Below are 26,235 nucleotides of genomic sequence, written 5' to 3'. Positions count from 1 at the left end.
TCACAGCTTTCAGTAATGAAGAATTATTCCCAGTCTCCTTCAGGGTCCTCCCTCTCCCCTGTCACCACCCCCACCCCTCTTCATTTTCTTTAGGCATCATCATCTTTCTTAACTTTTCCAGTGGAAGGGATAACTCAGTGAAAACAGTAAGTATGAACTGGATAAGCTTCACTTCGAATAGATAAAAAAAATCGGCCTTAATCTAAGTTAAGAGAAAAACAGCCATTTAAATTGCATGTCTGGAAATGAGGTACTAAAATATTTGTGGTGTGAGTGTTAACTTAAAAAAATTTTTTTTTCATTTAAAAAATGAGAACTGCTTCATGCCTCATTATCTGTGGCAGGAGTTTTAAGCCCAGAAATCATCTAGTTTAAAAATAAGCAAAAATTCATTTCCCTGTTCTGAAATAACAATTTAAAAAAATCCCTCATAATACCATTTGTTTTGAAGTTAAAAAGGATATTTTTAATTAAATATTCTTGCCCATCCTCCTCTTCCTCCTCTTCTTTCTTAAAAAATTGCTCTAAGTACTAACACAAAAGGTAACTAGTGGAGAAGTTTCAATTAATTTTTTCAAAAGGAGACGATTAAATGTTTCCGGCCTGGTAAAGTGTTCATTTCAGTGAGGTGGAGGGGACAGGGTGGGGGGAGGAGAAGAAGGGGGGAAAAACACAAAGAGATTGGGGAGGAGAAGAAGTAGCAGGCCTCAGCAATTCTTTCCATTCTAATAGTGTGTTGGGAAGAATGCACACTGTTCAGGATTTGTGGGAGAATTGTCCCATTACAAAGGAGGGAGAGTTACGCTTGTTATAGTCCAATAAGGCGTGCCAGTCAAACAAGTACCCACACTAGGGACAAAAGGAAAGCAAGAGATTCTCAGACAAAAGAAAACAAGTAAGCCCATCTTTTAGTTGTGCATCAGCCTCGAGGTTTTATACTGCACATAAATAAAAAACGAGGAGGAAAAAAATAAACAGCAAAAGCACTTCTGCTAACTAAGAATCTTAGTTAAAAAAATAGACCAACTAGATGATCTAAGTTTCAGCCTAGTTTCGTAAGTCAAGGATGAGGGCAGTGGGAAAGGAGGGCTGTGAGTAAGGCACAGGCTAAAATGAAAACTGGTGTGTGGGGGATGTTTGAAATAAATTAAATTGATATTAACGCATGGAGGCAAACAGGAAGCCTGCCTGCAGATTGCATTCCAATTTAGAACCGTGCTTGGTGGCAAGAAGGCCCTTCCTCCCTCCATAAACCCAACCTGGATCTCTCAGCTTCTGAGGGGCCAACTCCAGTTGATTTTAATTAATCTGGGGGTCTCTGAATAGGGGTCTTTGGGAAGAATATCGTGAGAGACCAGGGGAAGTTCTGCGAGGAAGGATGGCTGCGAAAGGGGGATCCCACATGTGGCCTGGCCCGCTGGACCGAGAGCACCCAGCAAGTTCTCCTGCTGCCTTTGCATCCCTTCTCTCCAAGGAGAGGGCCTCAATGATGTGCGATTTCCTTCGAGGGTCCGCAATAAGGGCAGCCTCCTAAATAAAATCGCCTCCCTTTTAACAATCAAAACAATTATAGTATAATTAGGCCTATTTCAAAGTTTTCTTAAGTAATTTGAAATGCCAGCCATTTTACATTTCCAGTTTTTATTGGCTGAAAAAAGTCAGTCATGAAACACAAACACACCTGTCAGCAATTAAAAAGGGAAGAACGAGAGAGCTGTTCAGGAAATAATATCTGTGCTAATTAAAAACACTAGTTAAAAGCTTCCTGTTTATTCCTCCAGTTGCCCTAAGGAGTGACCTCCCCTTCTTTATGCTCATTTTTTCATATGTGGCTTGTGGGGTTGGGCCTGTCTCTATGATTCCCAGTGAATCTTTGTAAAGCCTATTTCCATAGCTGGCCTTTTCAGGTGGCAGCTTTGGGGTTAGGGTCCGGCAGGGTGCAAGAAAGGATCAAATTCTCAGGCAAGGCGGCTTCCGGGATTGCTCTGCTGCCCCTGGGAGGGCTATTGAAAGGTATTCCCCCCAAACACAAATCTGATTACAAAGCAGAAAGGTTATTATTATTTTTTTTTAATGCTTCTTTCTTAGGGCCACTGAAGCTGCTCTGCAAAGAACTTTGACAAAAAAATGAAAAAAGGGCTCAGATTGGGTGGCTATCAATGGAATGGATGCCGCCTCAGGCCCATTAGTTTTTAGGTGTCCCTCTCCTCCTTTGCCAGACTGCCTGGGTGCCTTTTAACAATCTGTGGCATTAAAGAAGTCGCCTTACTACTGATCAATGTTCTTAGTAAGTCTTGGGCCTTTCATTAAAGCAACAATAGTAGCAGATCATTGGCTACTCACCCAGCGGATTTCTTCAGGGTTTTCAACCTTTGGCAGCATCAGGCTGGAAGGGAGGACCTGGGATTGCAGGAGGGCCTCCAAATCTTGCTCAGCAAGGCCACTGGACACTGCGTTGATCCTCACACACTTTTCAGTTGGGCCCAAATCAAACTCTTCAAGGGTCTTCACTATTCTCAATCTTGCTTCATTCTACAGCACAAACAGAAAGTATTTCCTAACTTTATTTTTCCATCGAGTAGATCACCTGGGGCTGTAAACAGAACTCATTTATTTCGAAACCAGGGTGCCACTATATAGTTCCCATGAAAATATCCTTCCATAATCTTTGTGGGCTACTCAAATACTGAGCATGGCTACCAAAACACATATACTTTAAAATATCAACATTTTTCTTTAAGAATCCTTTAAAAACCTAAACTTTTTCCTCCAGATTTACATGTCAATGCAATTTTTAGTATTCATTCTCATTTTGCAATCCATGTTCTCTCTCTCCTTCCTATCCATATACACTTTAAAAATATCAACATTTTTCTTTAAGAATCCTTTCAACATTTATTTTTGTATAAACATTTTCCTTATTAGCTCTTTGGGGTACAAATCTAGCAGTGGAATGACTGGACCAAAAGGGTATGCAGTCTTAAAAACTTAAAAATTTTTTCCCAGCTTTATGTGTCAATGCAATTTTTAGTATTCATTCTCTGACATTTTGCAATCCATGTTCTCTCTCTCCCTCCTAGCCACGCACTCTTTAAAATATCAACCTTTTTCTTTAAGAATCCTTTAAATTTTTAAAAAATTTTTTTCCCAGCTTTACGTGTCAATGCAATTTTTAGTATTCATTTTCTGACATTTTGCAATCCATGTTCTCTCTCTCTCCCTCCTATCCTTCCCCCCTCCCCAAGAAGGCAAATAATATAATATAGATTATACATATATTATCATATGATACATATTATGTTGTTTGTCATGTGAAACAGGACATATATTGTTTACATTCAAGAAAAATTTATGGATTTCTTTAAGAATCTTTCCCAGCACCTAATTCAGAGTAATAATAATATTTGTTGAATGAATAATAAATATTTGTTGAATGAATGAATGTGTAAACATGGGGGATGTTTCCATTTAAAATCAAGCAGCAATAACAATATTCTGGCTGTTCCTATGCACTTTCTCATAAGAAGAAATAAAGTTTCTTTTTCCACATACATCTTCCTGCCTCTTTTTTTCCTTTTTGGCACTCACTCTTTTTTTAACTGAGTTGAATCTTGCCACTCAATTTAAAGAAGCTTGTGTGAGCCTGACATCCCATACTATAGGGTAAGCTCCAAACCATTCAGCTGGAAAGCAATCCTATCACAAAGAACTCCCTAGAAGTGATAGGCAAAGATACTTCTCCCTTGAAGTTGACAGAGACTTTGCTCATTGGTCAAAAAAAAAAAAAGTCCGCTTCTGTATGTGAGTTTTATCTTGAAGGGAAACAAAATCTGAAATGAAATAAAAAAAATTGGCCTGAGATGGGGTGACAGTGGGAAAGAAAGAGAAAGGATGGAGTGGGGGGGAGCTGTGGGGGGGAACGGAAGCTTCGAGGAGAAAGAAGGCTTGGGTTTGCTACTTCCTGCCAATTTCAGTCTCCAAAACAAATTCCTCCAACTTGCCAACAGCCTTCAACAAATTCTCATTGTTGGACTGAACACTTATCAAAAGTAGTTTCATTTGGGAAGGGTTTTTTATGATACTAATAAAACTTTAAAGCCTCCCCTACCACTGATGAATGTCTTTTTTTTCTTTCTTTCTTTTTTCTTAAAGTCTTCCCCATTACGCAGTTATCTGGACGGCGCGGCTTATCTAGGAAACAGGAGAATTATCCAAGGCCATATTCAGGCTAATACCGATCAGGGAGACAACACATGACAGTCGATTTAAACCAGACGGATGCAGGTCTCTGGCTGTGAGTGGAAGTCGAGAAGCTTTCCAAATGTGGCCTGAGTTAAACAGTAGCTTACAGTTGTCAGGTCAGATCAGAATGGGGGCTCTAAGACCACTTCAAGACAGCTTGTGGTGTCCTGATTTACAGGGCCGGAGCTGCCCGTAATTAGGCTAAGTTCAGACAGTCGTGAGGGATGACTCCTACCCACTAAAAGGGAGGTATAATGAAGCGAAAGGTTAACAAACTTGAATGGAACGGCCTGTGGCTTGGCCCTGCCCTATCCTTTGGGCCTTTCCAAAGCTAGAAGACATGAATGCACCCCCTCCTCACCTCTGCTTTTTAGAATTCCCAGCTTCCTTCAAAGCTCCGCTCCAATGCTGCTCTCCTCCGCCAGCCCCCCTTCAGCTGCCGGGGCCGCTTTCCCACCCCCCATTCCCTCGTCTGTGTTCTGTCTCTCTGTGGAACCCACGTCTGCGCCCCCGGGATCTCCTCGGATGGAATAGAGTCTCCTTGAGGGCAGGGGCTGTTTTATTTTGGCCTCTGCAGCCCCCAGACACCTCACGCGGTGCCTGGCCCCGAGCGGGCCTCGGAGACTTGTTGCTTTATTGATATCCATCCATCAATACCCCCGACAAGATGCTGTGTGCCTATCCCAGACCCGCGGAGGAGGGCAGAGGTGAATTCGGTAAAATACTGCGAAAGCGGCAGGTCTACAGAGGAACGTTCCACACCTCGTGCCATGACTTGGCCCTCTTCTGCCATGGCCCCAGAAGGGCTTAAACCTGTGCCGTAGATGACGCTGAACGGGCTTAGTGCTCTGTCGCCAATATTCCCATTTAGTGGTCTAATTTTCACTCCAGCGAGTCAAACTCAAGCTGTGTCTAGATGGAGAGAAATGGAGGGTTGGGGCAATTATCTGGGCTCGAGAGGTGAACCTGGGTTTAAAAAAAAAACCAAACTCAAATCATCTGAATAATTGTCTCCCGTCTCCACATCACTTTGCGCGTGTAGACTCAACCTCCGTGATGTGGGGTTCCTGGCAATGTCAACTTGCTAAATTGTTATTGTTGGAAGAGAACAGAAGCTGCCTTCTAAGCTGTTTTGAGGTTCCACTTGGATTTGAAGTGGACGATTAGTTCAAAGCTCATGCTCTAAACCCATTTGTGATTTTAACTAACGTCAGATTGCCATGGTTTCGGCACACTCTGCTCTACTTAGGAAAATTCAGACCTTGTGAAATTGGCTGCAAATGAAGGACCCAATTCCAATTTCGGGCATAATCTGATTAGTATTTTTCATGTTATAACAATGCACAGTGAACACTCAGCATTTTAGTAGACTCCCCCCTTCCTCCCCACCTTTGGCTTAGAATTAAAACCAAGTCATCTCGACACACCACCATCCTGGGCCTTTCAAAAAAAAAAAAGAAATTCTGTCCTTTTAGGTATATTTCCACACAACACCCTTAATAACAGGCTGTTGCTTGTTGCAATTTACATAAACTAAGTGTGCATCCCTCTGGTATGTATCCCAAAATATCCAACAACTTCACTGAATTTACACCAACCAACAAGCATGTTGGGTTTTTTCTTTTGGTATTTTAATGGTGAAATATGTTACTGTGCTAGCAAACACACCCATGCCATCTGTTGGGTTGAAAAGAGAGTCAGTTTCTGAGAACAATTAAGTTTTAGTTCTGGGTGTTTCAGCCAGAGAGCCACATTCCGTTCGAGAATGAAAAAAAAAAAAGATGCTCTTTCTCACCTCTCTCTTTTTCTTAATCTCCTTCTTCTGCTTCCTTCTCATCTTCTCTCACCTTTCTCTCATCAAACCAGTCTCTCTCTCTCTCTCTTCTATACACCATACACAGACATTTCCATCTCTGCGCCATCTCTGGCTCTTTCTGTCTCCCCCCTCCCCGCCACACAAATAAACACAAGCAAACACACATACATCTCGCTATCACATTTCTTTTTCTTTTCCCTTCTCATGGCTGGCCTTCTGGCCCCACAACCATGATCTTGTTAGGTGTATTACTAACTCCGGAGCAGACTGATAGACACCAGCTTCTCAGAATGGCTGGTAGACTCATGCACACAGGACTACTGCAAGGTAAGTGCTTCCTGGGGAAAGTAGGAAAAGGAAATGAAAGCACAAATCCAATCCCTAAAAAGCAAAGGGCAAGGTTTTGTTTGTTGGTTCGTAATGACAGTCAATCATCATTCAAAACCATAAGCTTCTTGTTTTATATTCTAGAGGCAAAAATAGAATACTATGGATAAATGAAACAGAAACTATACTATTTGGACAATACATGGTTGCCCACCTGGGTAAACAGTATTAAATGTAGAAAAAGCCCATCTTCTTACGATGATCCAATAAGGCTCCAAGGCTGGCTGGGATGCAATAATAGAATTAAACAGAGGAGAATCTTGAGAATAGGAACTCATTAAACAAACCAACATCCTCTGTTCCCTAATAAATCAGAATGATGGTAGAATGAGAATTTCTCTTCAAGGACCATAGAATAAGAGAATGGAATTGAGCACAGAATAGATTATCCCTAGACACACATTCTAAAAATTGGTGCGTGTTCAAGTTTCCACTTTCATCGATCCTTCGTGCTTTGGCTGGCTACATGATGGACCAGTGGCTAATGAACACATCCTTAGACATAACCCACTGTAATATTTGACTCTGTCTGAGAGAGGAACCAAGGCGTATTGTGATTTCAGCGACTGTATTCCCATCACCTGGGAAAGAGAAGGCCTCCATGACGTAGCAGAGCAGATAAATCAACCATCACCATGACACACAGACACTGAAATTAAAGAAGAAAATATGCATGCAGTTGGTTCAATTGGCACCCATTAAAGCTAATAACTAATCATCCTTGCAAGTTTCTATCTCTGAATTATCAAATCTGCAAAGAAAACAACATCCGTCCACTTTTACACTCCAGTGGAAGAGGTGGTCCCTCGCGGCAGGGCGGCACAGTCTCGCCATCTGGAGAATAAATCGAGTGTGAAGTACAGTATAGTTTGGGACCAAGCTCCGTGGCGGCAGCTCAGCAGTCAGTTCATTAGTTCCAAACTTCCAGGGATTAGAGCAGCATCAATTCTACTGTCGGATAGGATGAGACAGACAGAATACGAGCGTCAAGGAGGAATGTGACAACTAAGAAGGAGCCCCTTGGGCTTATTTATAAAACTACAAAGTATAAACACACCTAAATAAATGCCTTAAATAATAGCATTATCACAGTTTCATAACATCTGAATTAGCACCCTTCCCTTACCCACCCCCACCCACAAAGTTATGTATTAATAGATAGTAATTTCAGTGACAATGGACAGGAGATTAGATTTTAGAAAACTCTGGGTTCAGTAAGAGCAATAAGTTGAGTTTTTAACATGTAGACATATTATCTAACTGAAATCTTGGTAATTAAGATAAGAAATAAAATGAGGTGAACCCAGACTTTCTGGAAGTTCATAAAAAATGCATGTATGTCTATGCAGATGTCTACAAGCACCTCTCTTTCTCTCTTTATATAGGGACACATCCAATTTTCACTCCAACCACTGCTGACTACCTCATTTGTGAAAACTACTTACTAATAAATTCTATCTTTTATTTTCTTGTTCTTCTCTTCTTAAATTTTTTTCTTATGTGTCTGAAAAGCTACAGTCAGTTCACCTTCCTAAACCTCAGTTTCTTCATTTGTAAAGTGGGGATAATAAATAATGTTTGTACCACCTACTTCATTGGTTTTTTCTAAGTTGAAGGCACAACTTAATGAACGTTAAACACTGTATAAATGTGAGTGGTTGTAGTGGTTGTTTATCACTTTCACTACCAGGTAAAAGAAGCATCCCATGATCTGTATATAATAACAGAAGCTATGAAAAGGTAATAAGAAAAGTTCAAGGTCACGTAAGGTTTCCAAAAGTAAGAAAAACAATTAAATGAATTATTCAGTTGTAATGCCTCATCTTACATATTACTTCTTTTGGTTATGTTTTATATCTTTTTAAAAGTTCAGTGGATGTCTTTTGGTTTTATACTAGTCATTTCCCAATAGCAGCCTCTCCAGTTGAGCCCTCCTTTGCTTTATTGCTTATTAAATACTTGCAAAAAAACTGATGAGCTTTTGATACACAATAGTTTATCAATATTGTAGTTATACTTGCTCTATTTTTTTCTACATGTATACAACATAAATTACAGTCAGCACCACCAAGCCTCTGGTTAGAGAAAGTCCTGATGAAGAGAAAAAAGGCAATTATTAAAGAGGGATGTTAAAACTTGGCCATGGCATGGTTAAAGGACAAGATATAGCCAAGCCTTTTAGGATTTTGTTTTGCCACCATGCATGGCACAAAAAATTTGGGGAAAATGGAAAACCATAGTACTGGGCAGTAATATATCTTTGTAGAAATAAAGTGAATATTACTTTGAAGAAGCATGTATTTGGATAAGCAAATTTAAGATTATTAACATGTTAATCATCTTTATTGACATCATACAGTGGAGCTTTGTGATGAAACTTAAAATCTAGTTTCTTTCCTTACAAATAGTCAAGTAGCAGGATTCATCATGTCCACTTGAAATCTTAATAAAAAAGCCAAACCCCTAAGTTGAACTGAAATAAAAAAGCTTGGAGAGTATGGGAAGGTCCTCAAATATATTTTTTAAAACACACATACATATAGGTACTCACACACATATATTTTTGAATGGCTAGAATATTATTTTATTCATTTTTAGGAGAGGAATTAATTTTTTTCATGCTTAGATATTTTTATTTGCATTCGGGGGCATGTTCATTATCATTGACAACAGAAAAGCATACAATGAAGAAATATAAAATTAGAATGAAAAGGCTTTCACTTGCCTCCTGATTCTGCTTTTCTCCAAAAAAACCAACAATCTTTCAGAACCAATAATAATAATAGCTAACATTTATATAGTACTTACTTTGTGCCAGGCATGGTGCTAAGTGCTTTACAATTATTATCTCATTTGATTCTTACAACAACAATCTGGGAGATCAGATGCTATTATTCCAGAGGAAGCCCCTGGAGTTGACTGAGTAGGGCAGTCACAGAATAAGATCTGTGCTGAAGGAAAATTACTCTGATAGTTGTGTGAAGGATGGACTGGAGACAGGGAGACCACTGAAGAGGTTGTTGCAATAATCTAGGCAAGAAGCAATGAAAGCCTGAACTAAAGTGGTAGCTGTGTGAATGGAGAGAAGAGGTTGGATGTGAGAGATGCTGTGGAGGTATCAACAGCATGATCTGTCTGATTGGTTATGTAGGGAAAAGGAAAGTGAGGACTCGAGGATAATGCTGAGATTATGAACCAGAAGAATGATGGTGCCTGATTTTGAAAGAGAGAAAGATTTTGGGGGAAATTGGAAGAATTCATTTTTAGGCAGTTCAAATTCAGTTAAAATGTTACCAGGACACCCATTTCGTTTAATAAACAATTTGGGATGCAGTACTGAAGCTCTGGAGATCTTAGGGATAGATATGTAGATCTTGTAGTCACCTACAAAGAGATGATAGTCAAACCCATAGGTTTCTGATGTTACTCAATTAGGGACTATAGATGGAGAAGAAAGGAGCCTAGGAGAAAACCTGCAGGAGTTACCCAAATTTAAGGGGTGTGAAATGTATTTCCCAGGAAAGATGCCTGAGAATGAGTGGTCAGACTCCTAAGAGAAGAACCAGAACACAGAAAAGAGAAAATATTTGGGAGGAGAGATTGGTCAAAAGTATTAAATATAGCACATTGGTTGAAAGGATTAGGATTGAGAAAAGACTCAGATCTATTCTTTAAGAGATCAGCAAAGAGGGAGAAGAAAGAAAAGGCAGGAACAGCCCAGATCTTTCCTACAATTTCTCCAATAAAACTTAGAAAGAGCACAATACTCAGATGTCATTAGAAAATCCAAGGGAAAAAGAATCACAGTGAGGCATGTTTTACAGCTCGGGTCCTCAGAGAGAGATAAACAGATGTGTATGGGCGCTGGGGACCAGGTCTAGCCAGGAAGACTCACTGCAAAACCTTCTAAGATTGGAAGTCTTCTAAAAGCAAGAGACTGAGGCTTGGACTGGGACAGGAAGAGACCCAGAGAGAAAGAGACACTTTGGGAGCAGGGGAAGGAGCCAACCAGCCTGTTGCTGGGTCTCAGATTCAGGGATAAGAAAAGGACAAACGTGTAGGCGTTGTGGATCAAGGTAGGAGAGGTCTCCGTCCCAAGATTGTGTACTGGGCAAGGAGCAAGAATTGAAGCTGGCAGCCACTGCTTAGCTCTGACAACGGAGCAGGGTACTCAGATTCAGGTCTTAAACTATTGTAAGAGGTGCAGCTAAGTAATCAAATCAACAAGCCTGGACGAACGAAAAGTGTGTAGTTCTGTCACTCTGAACCTGCAGACCCTTCCAGTTAGTGGTCAGGTTGAGTAGGAGTTTACTAGAGCTCCAGCTAGAACAATCCTACAGTTGTATTACCCAGACCCAAACTTACACCAGGAATAGAAAAGCTGAGAGTAGGAGGACAACAATCAGACTTTATTCTAGATCACATCATTTTGATCCCACTGAAAACTTGCAGGTCACTACCCTGAGCCACCTCTTAGACTTCTGAAAAAACACAATACTCAGTGCTCTACAAAAGAAGAAGCAAGATCCAAGATAATACTAAACAAGACCAAACAAGGTCCAGAGGCTGAGGCTTTCCGGAAGTGCATAGAGGCTCACCCTAAAACAAAGTTATGATTTGTGAAGTAAAGCTAAAGTAATGAGGAAAGTAAAAAAAGAAAAATAGATTCATGTCACAAAGAACTAGTATGGTGATACGATATCTAAGACACAAGCCCAGTTAAAAAGAATGACTCCAAAACAAAGCCTCAAAGAAAGCACAGCTTGGAAACTAATTCAACTAGAATTCTTGGAAGAAATGAAAACAAGACTTTATAAAAAGAGTTTAAATTGTTTTATGAATGAAATCAAATTATTAGAGGAAAAAATTAGAAAAGAAATAAGAGATTTGGAGAAGAGGCTTGGAAAAAGAATGAAAAGCTTAGTAAAAGAGATATAAATAAAAAGTTTACCCCCCCCCCAAAGACTCAGTGAAAATTAGAATTGACTAAGCAAAATGACTTCATGAGAGAGCAAGAACTCTTAAAATAGTCAAAATACTGAAAAAAATAGAGAAAACTTAATGGTATTTCATAATTTAAAATTATCCAGAAACAGGTTAAAGAGAGGTTATTCCAGAATTATTGTACTACCTGAAAACCATGACCAAAGAAAGAGTCTGGATATTATATTTAAAGAAATTATGAAGGAAAACTGCCCCAATCCACTGGTCACCTCTTGAAACTCCAAAATGGAAAATCCCAGGAACATTACATGCCAAATTCCAGTGCAATATCCAGGTCAAGAAAAAAAGCAACAATAAAGAAAGAGCTTAACTACCAAGGAACAATAAAGAATGAGCTTAACTACCAAGGAACTATATATATATATATATATATATATATATATATATATATATATATATATAGTTCTATATAGTTCTATATCTCTATCTATCTATCTATCTATCTATCTATCTATCTATCTATCTATCTATCTATCTATCTATATAGAGAGAGAGATCACACAAGATTTAGCAGCTACCACTGTAAAAAATTATGATAATACTAAAATCACAGCAAGCATTATCTGTAATGGGGATAAGCTACAAGACTTCACAATAAGAGCAGGAGTGAAGCAAGGGTGGCGATTATCACTACTATTATTCAATGTTGTAATAGAAATGCTATTAAAAACAATAAGAGAAAAAGAAGAAATAGAAGGAATTAGACCAGGCAATAAGAAAACAAAACTATTATTATTTGCAGATGATCTGATAGTATACTTTTTACACTAGAGAATCAATTTAAAAATTAGCTGAAATAATTAACAACTTTAGCAAAGTTGCAGAATATAAAATAAACCCACACAAATAATCAGCATTTCTATATGTTACCAACAAAATCCAGAAGCAAGAGATAGAAAGAGAAATTCCATTTAAAATATATGTAGGCAATACAAAACACCAGGAACTATATGAACATAATTATAAAAGCTTTTCATATAAATAAAATCAGATCTAAATAAATGGAAAGATATTAATTGCTCATAGGTAAGCTAAGCCAAAATAATAAAAATGACAATTCCTCTTAAATCAATTTACTTATTCAGTGCCATATCAAACTACCCAAAATTATTTTATAGCGCTAGAAAAAAATAATAAAATTCATCTGGAAGAACAAAAGGTCAAGAATATGAAGGAAATTAATGAAAAAACATAGCGGTAGGCGGTCTAGCAACACCAGATCTCAAATTGTATTATAAAGCAGTAGTCATCAAAACAATATGGTACTAGTCAAGAATCAGAGTGGTAGATCATTAGACTGGATTAAGTTCACAATACAAACCAAATGATCCAAGATTTTGAGACAAGAATATACTATTTGATAAAAAATGCTGGGAAAATTGGAAAAAAAGTGTGGCAAAAAGTACATATAGATCAGTATCTCACGCTGTATACCAAGATATGGTCAAAATGGGTACATGATTTAGACAAAAATAAGCAAGTGAGAGGAGCATGGAATTGCTTTCCTGTAAAATCTATGAATAAGGGTAGAATTTATGACCAAACAAGAGATAGAGACCATTAAGGGATGGAGAATGGATAATTTTGATTATATTAAATTCAAAAGTTTTTGCACAAACAAAATCAATGCAACCAAGATGAAAGGGAAAGAAAAAAACCGGGGTAAAATTTTTTACAGAAAGTGTCTCTCATAAGTTTCTCAAGTATATCTCTTGTTTCTCAAATATATAAAGAATTGAGCCAAATCTATAGAAATATGAATCATTTCCTAATTGATAAATGGTCAAAGGATATGAACAGGCAGTTTTTAGATGAAGAAATCAAAGCTATCTATAGTCATGAAAAAATGCTCCAAATCACTATTAATTAGAGAAATGCAAATTAAAACAGTTCTGAGATACCACCTCACACCTATTAGATTGGTTAATCAGAAAAGGAAAATGATAAATATTGGAGAAAATGTGGGAAAATTGGGACAATAATGCATAGTTACTGGATTTGTGAACTGATCCAACCATTCTGGAAAACAATTTGGAATTGTGACCAATGGACTTTAAAACTGTGCAATACCACTACTAGGTCTGAATTCCAAAGAGATAAAAAATGGAAAATGGCCATTCTGTACAAAAATATTTATAGCAGCTCTTTTTCATGGTAACAAATAATTGGAAAGTGAGGGAATGTCCATCAATTGGTTGGGGAATGGTTGAATAAATTGTGGTATTTGATTGTAATGGAATACTATTATTCTATAAGAAAAGATGAGCAGGATGATTTCAGAAAAACCTGGAAAGATTTCCATGATGTAAAATGAAGTGAGAAGAAACAGAACAATGTACACAGTCACAGCAATATTGTACAATGATCAACTGTGAATGGCTTAGGTATTCTCAGCAATATAATAATTCAAGACAGTTCTGAGGCATTTTTGGTGAAAAATCTTATCCACCTCCAGGGAAAGGGATGAATGAAGATTGAAGGATAGTTTTTCACTTTATGTTCCTCATGGTTTTTTTTTTAATGTCTTCTTCCACAACATGACCAATATGGAAATGTTTTGTATGATATCACATGTATAACCCATATATATATAAGTATATATATGTATACATATATATATATATAACCCATATAAAATTATTTACCATCTCAAGGATGAGGGAAGGAAGGAAGAGAGAGAATTTGGAACTCAAATTTTTAGAAAACTAATATTAAAAATTGTTTTTACCACGTTGTTGGGAAAAATATTGAAAGATCAATAATATGGTAATAATCTAATTTAATAATATATAATGATATAATATAATGACATATTATATTATATCATATCATATTATATCATATCATATAATTATATATAATATAATATAATCTAAATTAAATGTATGTTTACAAAATTACAAAATACCCAGATTAACAGAACTAGAATAAGGAAATTTAAATAATCCAATCTCAGAAACAAAAATTGAACAAGCTATAAATGAGCTCTCACAGAAAATGACTGTGATCAAATGGATTTACAAGCAAATTTTATCAATCTAAATAATTCGAATGCTGTGTAAACTATTTGAAAAATTTGGGAAAAGGAGGGGTGCCTATATATCTGATGAAAATATATTTTTATTTAACTCAAGGAGATTCAAAACAAAAAGAAAACTACAGACAATATCTAAAATGAACTTTGATATAAAAAATATTAAATAACATATTAGCAAAGAGATTACAGTAAAATATCATAAAGACTACAATATTACCAGGTTGGATTTATAACAACTATAGTTTTTGGTTGGTTCAATATCCAAAAACAATCAACATAAGAAACTACATTAATATTAAGAACAAAAAAATCATATGATTATTCTAATTGATTCTTTTAACAAAGTATAATACCTAGTCTAATTAAAAATACTAAACAAAATAGAGAAATGAATGGATAGGTCTTTAATATAAATAATAGTTACCTAAAATCAAGATAGAATATTATATATAATGGGAATAAACTAGAGGCCATTCCAATGACATCAGGAATAAAGCAAGGATGTTCATTATAACCACTATTATTTGATATAGCTAGATGTAGTACCTACAGTAATGAGAAAAGAAAAAAATTAGAAATATGTTTAAACAAAGAGAAACAAAATTAAGACTTTTTGAAGAGGATTGTAATTGTTTACTTAGAGAATACTGGAGAGTCAAATAAAAACTTCATAAAATTATAGGTTGTGCAATAAATCCACATTCCATTTAAAACGATATAAATTCAAGAATGAATGATATAACTAGAAGTACAAAGCATTCTTTAATAAAGATTGACCTAAATAAATGGAGAAATATTCATTGCTCACATATAAGCATAATAAAATGACAGTACTAACTAAATTAATATGCTTACATAGTGTCATATCAAATCACCAAAGGATTAATTTATAGGAACTTTATAGGAAAAATAATAACAAAGTTCATCTGGAGGAACAAGAATATGAAGAGAAATAAAAAAGTGAGGTTTAGGAGTACTAGTTGTCAAACATTAATACAAAACAGTACATAAAAACAATTTGGTACTGGGTAAGAAAGAATGGTTCATCAGTGGATAAGGTACACAATATAAAGAAAAATCCAAGCTTCAGTAGTCTTGTGTTTGATTAAACATCTGTGCATGAACAAATCAAATGTAGCTAAAATTAGAAGGAAAGCAGGCTGCTAAAGGAAATAATCTTTGCAGCATTTTTTCAAATAAAGGTCTTATTTCCAAGTTAAATAAAGAATGAATTCAAGTTTATAAGGATATGAACCATTCCTCAACTGATAGTCAAAAGATATGAACAAGCATCTTCCTATGGAAAATATCCAAACTATTAATAGCCACATATACAAATGCTTTAAAACACTAATAATTAGAGAAACAGAAATTAATTGTAACTGAGGTTCCACCTTATATGCATCTGATTGACAAAACTGACAAAAACAGAACATTATAAATACTAAAGGGGCTGTAGGAAAACAAGTAATTTAACACACTATTGGTAGAGCTTTGAACTAGTCTGGATATCTGGAGAGCAATTTGTAATTATGCCTCCAATGTTAATAAATTGTACCTATCTTTTGGTCTAGATATAGCAGGAATAATAATAGCAATGATGATAAAATTGGCATTTATATAATGCTTTAAGGTTTGCAAAGCACTTTATATATGTTAACTCTTTCTAGACCTACACCCAGAAAAATCAAAGGAAGAGGAAAAAAATAAACATATACAAAAATAATTATAGTAAATCTGGAAACTAAAAGGGTGACCATCAATTGGGAACTAGCCAAATAAATTGTTACATGAATGTAATGGATTGTTATTGTGCTTTAAGAAATAATGTACGTGAAGTGATAGGGGTCCAAACTACAGTGGTAGCTGTGATCACGGAAAGAAGGAGCTGGAGTTCTAGTTTCTTCTTTTTGTCCCTAATATATGTTGGAATCTTCCACACTCAAAACCTCTGTGTGTTTTCAAATAAACTCTACTCCTTTGCTCCAATTTGAGAGGATTAACTATCTTCCTTCTTGGCAAGCCTGCCCTTCCATCTGTGTTCCTGATTCTTGTCTCCTGTGGGAGCTTTCTCTATTGATTTTATCTCTCATTTTCAATTTATTCTCTACTAGCTCTTTCCCTGCTTCCTTTCAACATCCTCAGGTCTCCCTCATCCCCCCAAATACTTCTCTTGACCCTGTCATCCCCTCAAGTTATTGCCCTATTTTCTCTGGCATAAACTTCTAGAAAGAGGGGCATACGTATACTCTACTCCTTACCATCGACTCATTCCTCCAACCTTTGCTACCATTCAACATTATCAGTGACCCCTTAACTGCAAAATGCAATCGCTGTTTCTCAGACCTCATTCTCCTTGATCTTTCTACACCTGATGCTGTGGAACACAGATCCCTCCTAGATACTTTTCTCCTCCCTGGTTTCCTCCTTTTGTCTTCCCAAGGATTCCACGTCTGTTACTTATTAAGCATTTTTTAGGTAGTTACTATGTGCCAGACATAGAGGATATTATGTACTGGGAATAGACAGAAAAGCAAAAACAGACCTGGCCCTCAAGGAAATCACATTCTAATGCACACATGTATGGGCACATAGGATATCTACTGTGTAGATGGAAGGTAACCTCAAAAGCAAGGCACTAGCATTAAGGGATCTTGTAGAAGGTGGAGTTTTAGCTGAGACTCAAAGTCAGGGAAACCAGGAGGTAGAGGTGAAGACAGAGAACATTATAGGTAGGAGGGGCAGTCAGTGAAAAGGCAAAGAATTGGGAGGCACTGAAAATACACAGACAGATTGCACCATAAGGAATGACAAACAGGATAAGTTCAGAAAAACCTGCTAAGACATATAAGAACTGATGCAAAGGGAAGTGAGCAGAACCAGGAGAACACAATAAACAGTAACAGAAATATACCATAACCAACTGTGAAGGACTAAACTATTATCAGCAAAGCAAGTATCCAAGATATCCATAAGGGACCCCTGATGAAAAATGCTATCCATAGCCATGTTGGAGTCTGGTGGCAAATCAAAGAATGCCATCTTCCACGTTCTTTTCTTCATAGGCTTTTTATATAGTATGTGTGATAAGTGTCTTTTGTCATGGAATGAGCAATATGGAAATATACGATGCACAAAAGCATCTTTCAACTATATCACACTATTTACTGCCTCAGAGAAGGTGGAAGGTGGAAGGGAGGGTAGGGGAAAAATCAGAATCCTAAAATGTCAGAAAGAAATGGTCAAAAATTGCTTCTACATGTAACAGAAAACAAATAAATAAATACATTTTATTTTTAAAAGTGTGTTAAAGTTAAGTAAATTTTTTTAAAAAGGAAAACACAGGCATGATAATATATGTATAACCCAGATCAAATCATCTGCCATCACTGGGAGGGGGAATGGAAGGGATGGAGGGAGATAAGTTTGATCATAAAACTTAGAAAAACGTGTGTGGAAATTTATTATTACATGTAATTGGTAAAAAAATAAAAAGATTAAAATTAAAAAGATAAAAAAGGAAAATAAACAGGTGGAGTATCTAGTGTAAATAACAGTAAGGTCGTGGTCACAGTATCACAGATTGGGTAGAGGGGAGTTAAATGTGAAAAGAGGGGCAAGGCAAGAAGGGGCCAGATTACAAAAATCTTTATATTTGCTTTTGGAAGTTACAGAGAGCCCCTGGGATTAATGAATGTGTGTGTGTGTGAGTGTGTGTGTGTGTGTGTGTGTGTGTGTGTGTGTGTGTGTGTGTGTGTGTGACATAGTTAGATTTGCCCTTTAGGAAAATTGATTTCACATCTGAGTAAGGATGGGCTAGAGTAGGGAGGAACTTGAAGCAGGAAGACCAACCAGAAGGCTACTGGGGTAGACCAGCAATGAAGGGATGAGAGTCTGTTTTCTTCTTCTAACTGTATGAACATTTTTTTTATGATAGGAAATGATATAAACACAAATAACTACAACAAGTTAGGCAGGCATAAGGATACAGAGAAACACAGATACAATAATAGTGGTGATGATGACGACGATGATGATGGCTTAATGATAATATTGTACTTCAATGTTTGGAAGAAGTTTCCTGTATCACAACACTAAGAGCTAGGGTATAATTATACCCATTTTACAGATGAAGGAACAAATACTTGGTGAGAATAAATAACTTGCCCTGGGTCACATAGCCAGAAAGTGTTAGAGCCAAGACTTGAATTCTAAAATCAGCCCTCTTTCTGAGGAATGTTTTGTATGCTTTGGTTTTCATTTCTTTAAAGGACAAGAAATATAACTATGATAGACTGAAAAATACTTGTTGATATTTTTAATAGGAATAATAAGAAGAAGAACCACTTAGATTTGTCCCACATTATCCTTCAGTTAAGGTTCTGTCCACTAATTCATCTTGTTTGTTCTTACCATCTCACTTTCATAGATATTATAATTTTTGTTTTACAAATATGAAAATGGAAGCGTAGGGAAATGAAATAATTTGCTCAAAGTTATATACAGGGTTTCCTAGATTTATTCCTGAATCTAGGACTAAACCATTCTGTTGATTTCTAGCATCTTTCTAGGAGACCCTAGTGGCTTAGTAACGATCTTTTCATTGGTTTCAACAGATGAGAAGTAAAATGCACTGTTTGTCATTGAGAAAAATTCTATTTATATAGCACTACGAACCAGTGATTTGACTGGGTGAGGTAACTGACTGAGATTTTGGTTTTAATAGTTTAATAGTGTCATTCCAAAGAGTGAAATTCATGAAAAATGTTCCTCATGGAGTCTACTTGCTATCACTGGTGAGGTGCAATTTTTAATCATAACCAAAAAGAGAGGATCAATTATAGGGATTATTGATTGAGAGTTGGAAAGACCCTCATCCAAACTTCTCATAATAGAAGAAGAAACCCTGGTCCAGAAAGAGACCCCATCACTTAGGGATGAGGACACAAGGCTTATATACAATAGCCTGTTGATAGAGCAATGTCAGGCAAACTAAAAATTACACTGAGGGAAGGGAATGGTCATTAACTACTCAGCATAGGGATGATACTTTTACTATTTAATTAACATGATTTTTATAAGGACAGAGCTTTGTAAAGCTTAAAATGTTATAGACAAGTAATGTATTACCATTATTGTCTTCACAAAGGGGATTAAGTGATGATAATGGGGGATGGCTCTCAAAAGAATTAAGTGGAATAGATAATATAAAATGGATGCTTTGAAAGATCTGCGATCTCACTGATACACAGATTCTCTTCAATGATAGCAATCATAAACCATCCATATCTGTGGAACTATCATCCTATAAATGCTTCTAAGGGGACCGAGAACCATCTGTATAGAGATAATTATTGAGCCCATATTAATGATGAACCTGTTTAACCATTCCTCATTTCTCTCTTAACTTCCAGTTCCACATTACCAATTGCTTGTTGGACATTTCAAATGAGATGTCCCCTGGACATCTCAAACTCAACATGTTCAAATCAGAACTCATGATCTTATCATCTGAAACTGTCCTTTCTTCTGAACTTCTCTATTACTGTCAAAGGCACTGGCATCTTTCCAGATACTAGGTTTGCAACCTCACTGTCATCTCAACTTCTCTTTTCCACTCACTCCACTGAAGTGTCAACAAAATATTTTTCTAAAATGCACAGAAAACAAAAAGTACTGGAGACATAAATAGGAACATTTTGTTGTTGTCTTGTTAAACTTAATATTATATTATTTTAAGAAACAGAAGCTTAGTTACTTCTCAATTCTATTTCCTTTATTCATCATGTCCTGAAATGTTTGTTGATTATCCAGTTCATGAAAAAAAATTAAAAGGGCCAAGTTTTTCAAGGAGAAAATTAAGGTTACTGAAAAAAATGTTATTTCTGGAAAGTGACTCAGTCTATTCTTCTCCAATTCAATTCTGGGTTTGGCTCATTTTCCATTTCAATGTCTGTCCAAAGTGTAGGTACTAAGGAACCTCTGTGATTAGTCCATCCAACTTTATATGCTGTCTAAACAATAGGCAGTCTTTATTAACTTGATTTTTCATGAGTCACTAGTTAAAAGGCTGAACTCTTTTTGAGTGATTAGGGTTACCTTTTTGGTGGACAACTGCCTAAATTTCTACTTGTTTTAAAAATGTTTTAGTGAAAATAAAAATAAAAATCATGTTTTAGTGATTGTATTTGAACATTGGCATCTGATAATGCTGAGAATTTATAAGACTTAAAGTCAAAGTTGTTTGGTTTGTCTCAGGTTAGATCTAGTATGACAATTGGTAACTCAAAAGACATTTATTAAACAATTCCTTCGTGCCATCCATTATACTAAGTACTGAGTCTACAAAGAAAACGTGGTTCCTCTTCTGTAAGGAGCTAATATTTGAATAAAGAGAGGCAACATGCAAGTGAATATTTACATATAAGATATATAATAAATATAAGGTAATTTCAGAGAGAAAACAATGAACACTCTCTTTTTTGGTTTTAATTTGCTTTTCTCAGTTCTCCAGATCTATACCAGGGAAGTCTGGTTTGGTTATTTGCTTTTCCTGGGCTCTTCTCTCATTTAGATAAATATCTTTTTCAATTGCTCTTGCCAAAGTGCTCTGCATTTACTTTATAGATACTTACTTTGTTTCTCCCAATTCCACATGGAACCATGTAGTAATGCCTATAGTAAGTCACAGATGGTAGTAATTTCTATGAACACAGTAATAATGAGTCCTATTTATAGAGCATATTCCTTACTATAGATGGATAGATGGCACATATATTATTCCCAAGGAAACTGAGTCTCAGAGAGATCATATGACTTCTCTGCAGTTATGTAGCTAATAAGTGGTTTAACGGGAACTTAAATTCTGACCAAAAATCTAGGACTTAATTCATTATACTGTTTTTACTCACTTTTTCTCTGTTTATGTCCTCAGCTCTCTCTCTTCCCCTTCCTCCCAATTTTAGACTTTATCAGAGAGTATGTCCTAGAGTGGAGGTTCATAATCTTTTTTTATGTCAAGGACTGCTTTAACAGTCTCATGAAGCTTATAGACCCCTTCTGAGAAAATAATCTATGTTCAAATCATGCCTCTGTTACTAGTTGTTTGGTCTTGGACAAGACCTCTCAGTTTCAGTTAGCACCCATTTTACAGGGTTGTTGTTAGCATCAACATATATAAAGCACTTTAACTATGGGTTTTATAACTGGTAAAATGAATTATTTGGCCAAAGCAACTAATTAAAAAAAAAAAGAAAAATCCAAAATATTCCTCAGTCTTGTGTAGACTCCTTCTACTTCTGCCAAATGATAGTAGTGGTTGAAAAGGAAACAGAAGGTACTAAGAAAGACATAATTCATAACTTACTTAGTAGTATTCCTTGTAGAAAATCATTAAGTGGTCATACTACTTAAGGAATTATATTTATGATCACATTGCCAGAGAGCCAGTTTGATGATACTGGAAGTTTCTCTCTCTTTCTCTCTCTCCCTCCCTCCTCCCCCCCCCCCCACTAGTTAATTTAATAGTATAACATTTTCACATTCCTTTTTATGGCTGTTTGTAAGTTTAAAAAACTGATATAGATGTTTCATTGGTGAGAAAACAGGAGAGGATTTCCCACTTGGACTGTGGTAAGGATCAGCAGACAAGCAGTTAGAGCAGTTAGAAGAGTGACTTTGTGTGATGTATGCATTACTGAATAGAATAATAACATTAAAGTCAGAAGCCCTGAGTTATTTTGAAAACATGTGTTTTTTCTTCTACATGTTTCCTGATAGGTTTCTATAAGTGTATGTTTATTTCTCTCCAAAGATATGGAATACATTGGTAGCACATGGTAATGTTTATATTACCATGGCAAATTACATGGTAAAGATTTATAGACAGATATTAATATATTTATTATTCTTGCCTTTGATTTAATATTAGTACAAATGATATTTTTATTTCTTTTGGCATAGCTAATAACTAGTTATAGTTAAGATCTAGAAATGTCACCCTTTGTATGTGACTGGTTTTGTGTAAAAGGGAGCACACTAGTGGGGGCTCAAGAGCTAAATTAGGGAGTGGGAGTGTATTCCCTCCTATAATAGCTTGGTGGTGGTTCTTTTTTTGGAATGGAAACCTGCCACACTACACAGCTATACTCGTTACCTCCATTTATAAATATACTTAGACCCCCATGAACTCTTCCTTGTAATAGCAAAAAAAAAAAAAGTAAAAATAAATAAATAAGTCTCCCACCTTTCTACCAGAATTAGAGATTTAGTTCTTCATTCCATCCCACCAGGCCACGATTGATTATTACAAATACTCAGCATCATGCTCTATTTCAGTGTTTTTCCATTTACATTATTGTAGTTGTTGTTTATATTGGGGTCTTCCTCGTTCCTATGAATTACTCACAATCTTTATTTCTTACAGCACCGCACTATTCTGTTAGTCAAATACCACATTTTTTCAGTTGTTCTCCAACTGATGGGCATTACTTCTTGTTATTCAAGGCTGTATATGTTTTGAGTAGAATATGTCTGTCTGGGTGCCAACTGCTTCTACAGCACTTTCGGTGAACTGATGACACAAAGACTCTTATCTCCCTCCACGAGTATAAGATTATAAAAGTTAACAGATAGAAATACAAACATCTAGGATGAAGGCACAAACAGTCTTTCAATTAAAACAAATCAAGCTAACACTAATTTAAGCTGGCTGCAAGGTGCAGTCTTTGACTTTTTTCATCTTCCTGAGGAGGCTTTATGCTGGGTGGCAGATTAACACCACAAACCAGGATTCATTAGTGTTAATTAATCGTCATGGATGCTATGAATGAACTAGTGCACTGGAGAAATGGGGCAACGAGATATTCAGTCCAATCTATCTAATATAAAGCAAAAAAGTACTTTTTGCAGGGTCATAGAACAATTTTCATGAACCATTTTAATGCAATTATTTTTAAAATTAAGAAATAGAAATTCTCCCCACCACCAGCCCTATTTTCTGCAGCTTTCAGTCTTGTATTCTCTAGTTGCTCAAAAATACTCTTCGATTTCTTAATCACTGACATCTTTTTTTTCATAGCATGGCTAAAGAAACTTGGAGGTAGGAGGAAAAAATACAGTTGTTTGGATATCAGGTAGTTAGTTATTATATCTAACTTGTTATCAATCTAATGAGTTATTAATCTAACTTGGATTAACTTAATTGTCCTAAAGGGGAAGTCTTTCTTTATCCATGTCATTCATATGCATCAGTTTTCACTAAATCCAACAAAAAGGAAGAGAAGCATCATGAAAAAATTAAAGAGTAGAGGATGAAAATGAGAGGGATCAGAAATAGAAGATGAAGGACTGATTCCAGGAAATATATTTAATGTTTTTTCCCCAGCTCTGTTAGGTCGCTGAAGATACAGTAGGGCTGTAAAGAGAACTTCCTTTTAAGGATCAAGTTACATTGTGTAAAGTTATCTCTTATTTGTTTCCCAAAACAAGAAATATCCGGCACCCTACAATTTATAGAAACAATGTGCAACTTGGAGAAAGCAGTGAAGACCCTTGGAACACAAAGTCACATGATGTGCTTAGCTTGCTGACACCAGAGATGTCAATCATATTTTATAATTAAGCAATTTCCCTGGGAAGATGCTAACAAAATGGGAGGCAATGGCTGGCACCAGGGCTGGATTTTCATTCTATTTTGCACCTTTTTCTCCTTGAAGTGCTTCCCATTTACACTTTCCCAGCATTATTATTTGTGGCGTGCTGGATGCCGAGCTATTTAGGGATTCCTTCCCCTTTTGCTTCCAGTAGATCTTCATGAAGCATTTAACATGAAAACAAGCAGGTTCATTTACTGCACTGGTGAGACAGGCTATTTGAAGCATCTTTGCAACACTGCCATGTTTTCAGCTTGAAATTCTCAGGCCTCCATCCCAGAGGTAGGAATCCTTGCCAAAGCCTTGTTTATGTAGACACCAGGTGTGATCCAGCATAACAGATGCACGCACGCTAAACAGTTTCTATAAACCAGGCACCCAAATTAAATCTGTATCCTCCCATGCAAGATGCAGGTAAAAGCCTCACTGGGCTACGTTTGGCCAAGGGAAGCCACTGAACATATGGTAGCAGGATGACATCCCACCCACCACTTACCCCCCCTTGGAGTCGGCTGAGTTCTTAAAAGTTATCAGTAATCAGTTATCCAAGTTAACTGAATCTCAAGATCATTGATTTAGAAGTGGAGAAGATCTCTGAGGTTCTCTCACCCAATCCCCTCACTCTATAAACCTAAGAGTTAAGTAGCTTGATCAAAGTCACGTTGTTGTTGTTGGTCAGTGGTTTCCCAGTCATGTCTGACTCTTCAGGACCCAATTTAGGGTCTTCTTGGCAAAGGCACTGGAGTGGTTTGCCATTTTCTTCTTCAGCTCATTTTCCAGATGAGAAAATTGAGGCAAACAAGGTTCAGTGACTTACAGCTAATAAGTGTCTGAAGCCAGATTTGAACTCAGGAAGATGAATCTTTCTGGCTCCAGGCTTGACCCACTTTATCCAGATTTACAGAGCTGCCCCCCAAACCACATAGTCGGTCACAGAAATAGTTGAAGTAGAATTTGAAGCCTAAGTTCAGCCTCTTTCTACTATGCAGCACTGCTATTCAACCTCTCAGCTCTCCCAAAGGACTATGGTCACAGACAGATTAGGAATTCTAGGAATTATTTTTTTGGTAAAAAAATGCACAGAAAAATGGATTTATAAGAACTTTTGAGGGATCATGTAGATCAGTCTTTGGCCCTTAGGAACATGACTGCCTAAGTCATCAATAAGAGAGGGCTAGTTATAATCTTCTTGAAGACCAAGAAAGTTAAGTAGCAATATAAGAATCACCACAGGTCAATATATGATTAATTATCAAATAAATACTATAGAAAATTAGAGCAAGGAATTAAAAAAAAACTGGATCTAGGTGTTGTAACATCTGGACCACTGTACCCAGAATATGGACAATCCAAGTTCAAAACCTGCCTTAGGAACTTACTAGCTGTGTGACCGTTGGCAAGCTCCTTCACTTCTTTGTGACTCAATTTGCTCATCTGTAAAATGAAGGGGTGGGTTATAACGGCCTCTAAGGTTTGTTCTGGCTTGAAATCGATGATCTTTTGACAGTTCTGCCATTGGGTAGTATCAATAGCCAAGGCATAAATGTGGGACAGTCCAAGGCATGTCCTCTTGTATTGGCTTTTGCGATTATGCAGAGACCATCATTCTCCACTACTCTATAGAACAGTTCTAGGAAAATCAGCTATTAATCAAGGTACGGCTATATTATTTTTTAGTAAGTAGACAGCTCCTATATCCATATGGACTCTCAGAATCTCAGATATAAGGGACCCAATAATCCCAACCTGTACCTGGAAAAATTATCTCTACAAATATATCCCATAAATAGTCCAGCTTTCATGAGATTCCTGAACCATTAAAATTAGAGTTTTACCGTACACACAGAGAGCTAGTTTTTAAAGAATGGTGTTGTTTTGTTGTTGAGTCATTTCAGTCATGTTTGACTCTTCAAGATCCCATTTGTTTTTGTTTTGACATATATACCAGAGTGCCATTTCTATCTCCAGCTCATTTTACATATGAGGAAACTGAGGCAAACAGGATTAAGTAATACAATAAAGTTAGTTAACAAGCATAAAAGCATATATAGTGCTTTAAGCTTTGTAAAGCACTTTACAAATACCTCATTTGGTCC

General features: G+C 36.6%; 1 protein-coding gene across 4 annotated transcripts in view; it reads right to left on the bottom strand.

Moving 5' to 3' along the window:
* The window catches only part of CLYBL (citramalyl-CoA lyase), a 347,758-nt gene that overhangs the window by 38,061 nt on the left and 283,462 nt on the right, over positions 1–26,235 (bottom strand). For all 4 annotated transcript variants that reach the window (XM_007501343.3, XM_016424947.2, XM_056807000.1 and 1 more), the window contains exon 3: positions 2,344–2,532. In XM_007501343.3, coding sequence (XP_007501405.1) covers positions 2,344–2,532 — 189 coding nt within the window. The remainder of the gene's footprint in view (positions 1–2,343; positions 2,533–26,235) is intronic.

This window comes from Monodelphis domestica, chromosome 8 (genome assembly GCF_027887165.1).
Source record: "Monodelphis domestica isolate mMonDom1 chromosome 8, mMonDom1.pri, whole genome shotgun sequence".
NCBI classification, from domain to species: domain Eukaryota; kingdom Metazoa; phylum Chordata; class Mammalia; order Didelphimorphia; family Didelphidae; genus Monodelphis; species Monodelphis domestica.
This window is presented reverse-complemented; position numbering and strand designations above follow the sequence as displayed.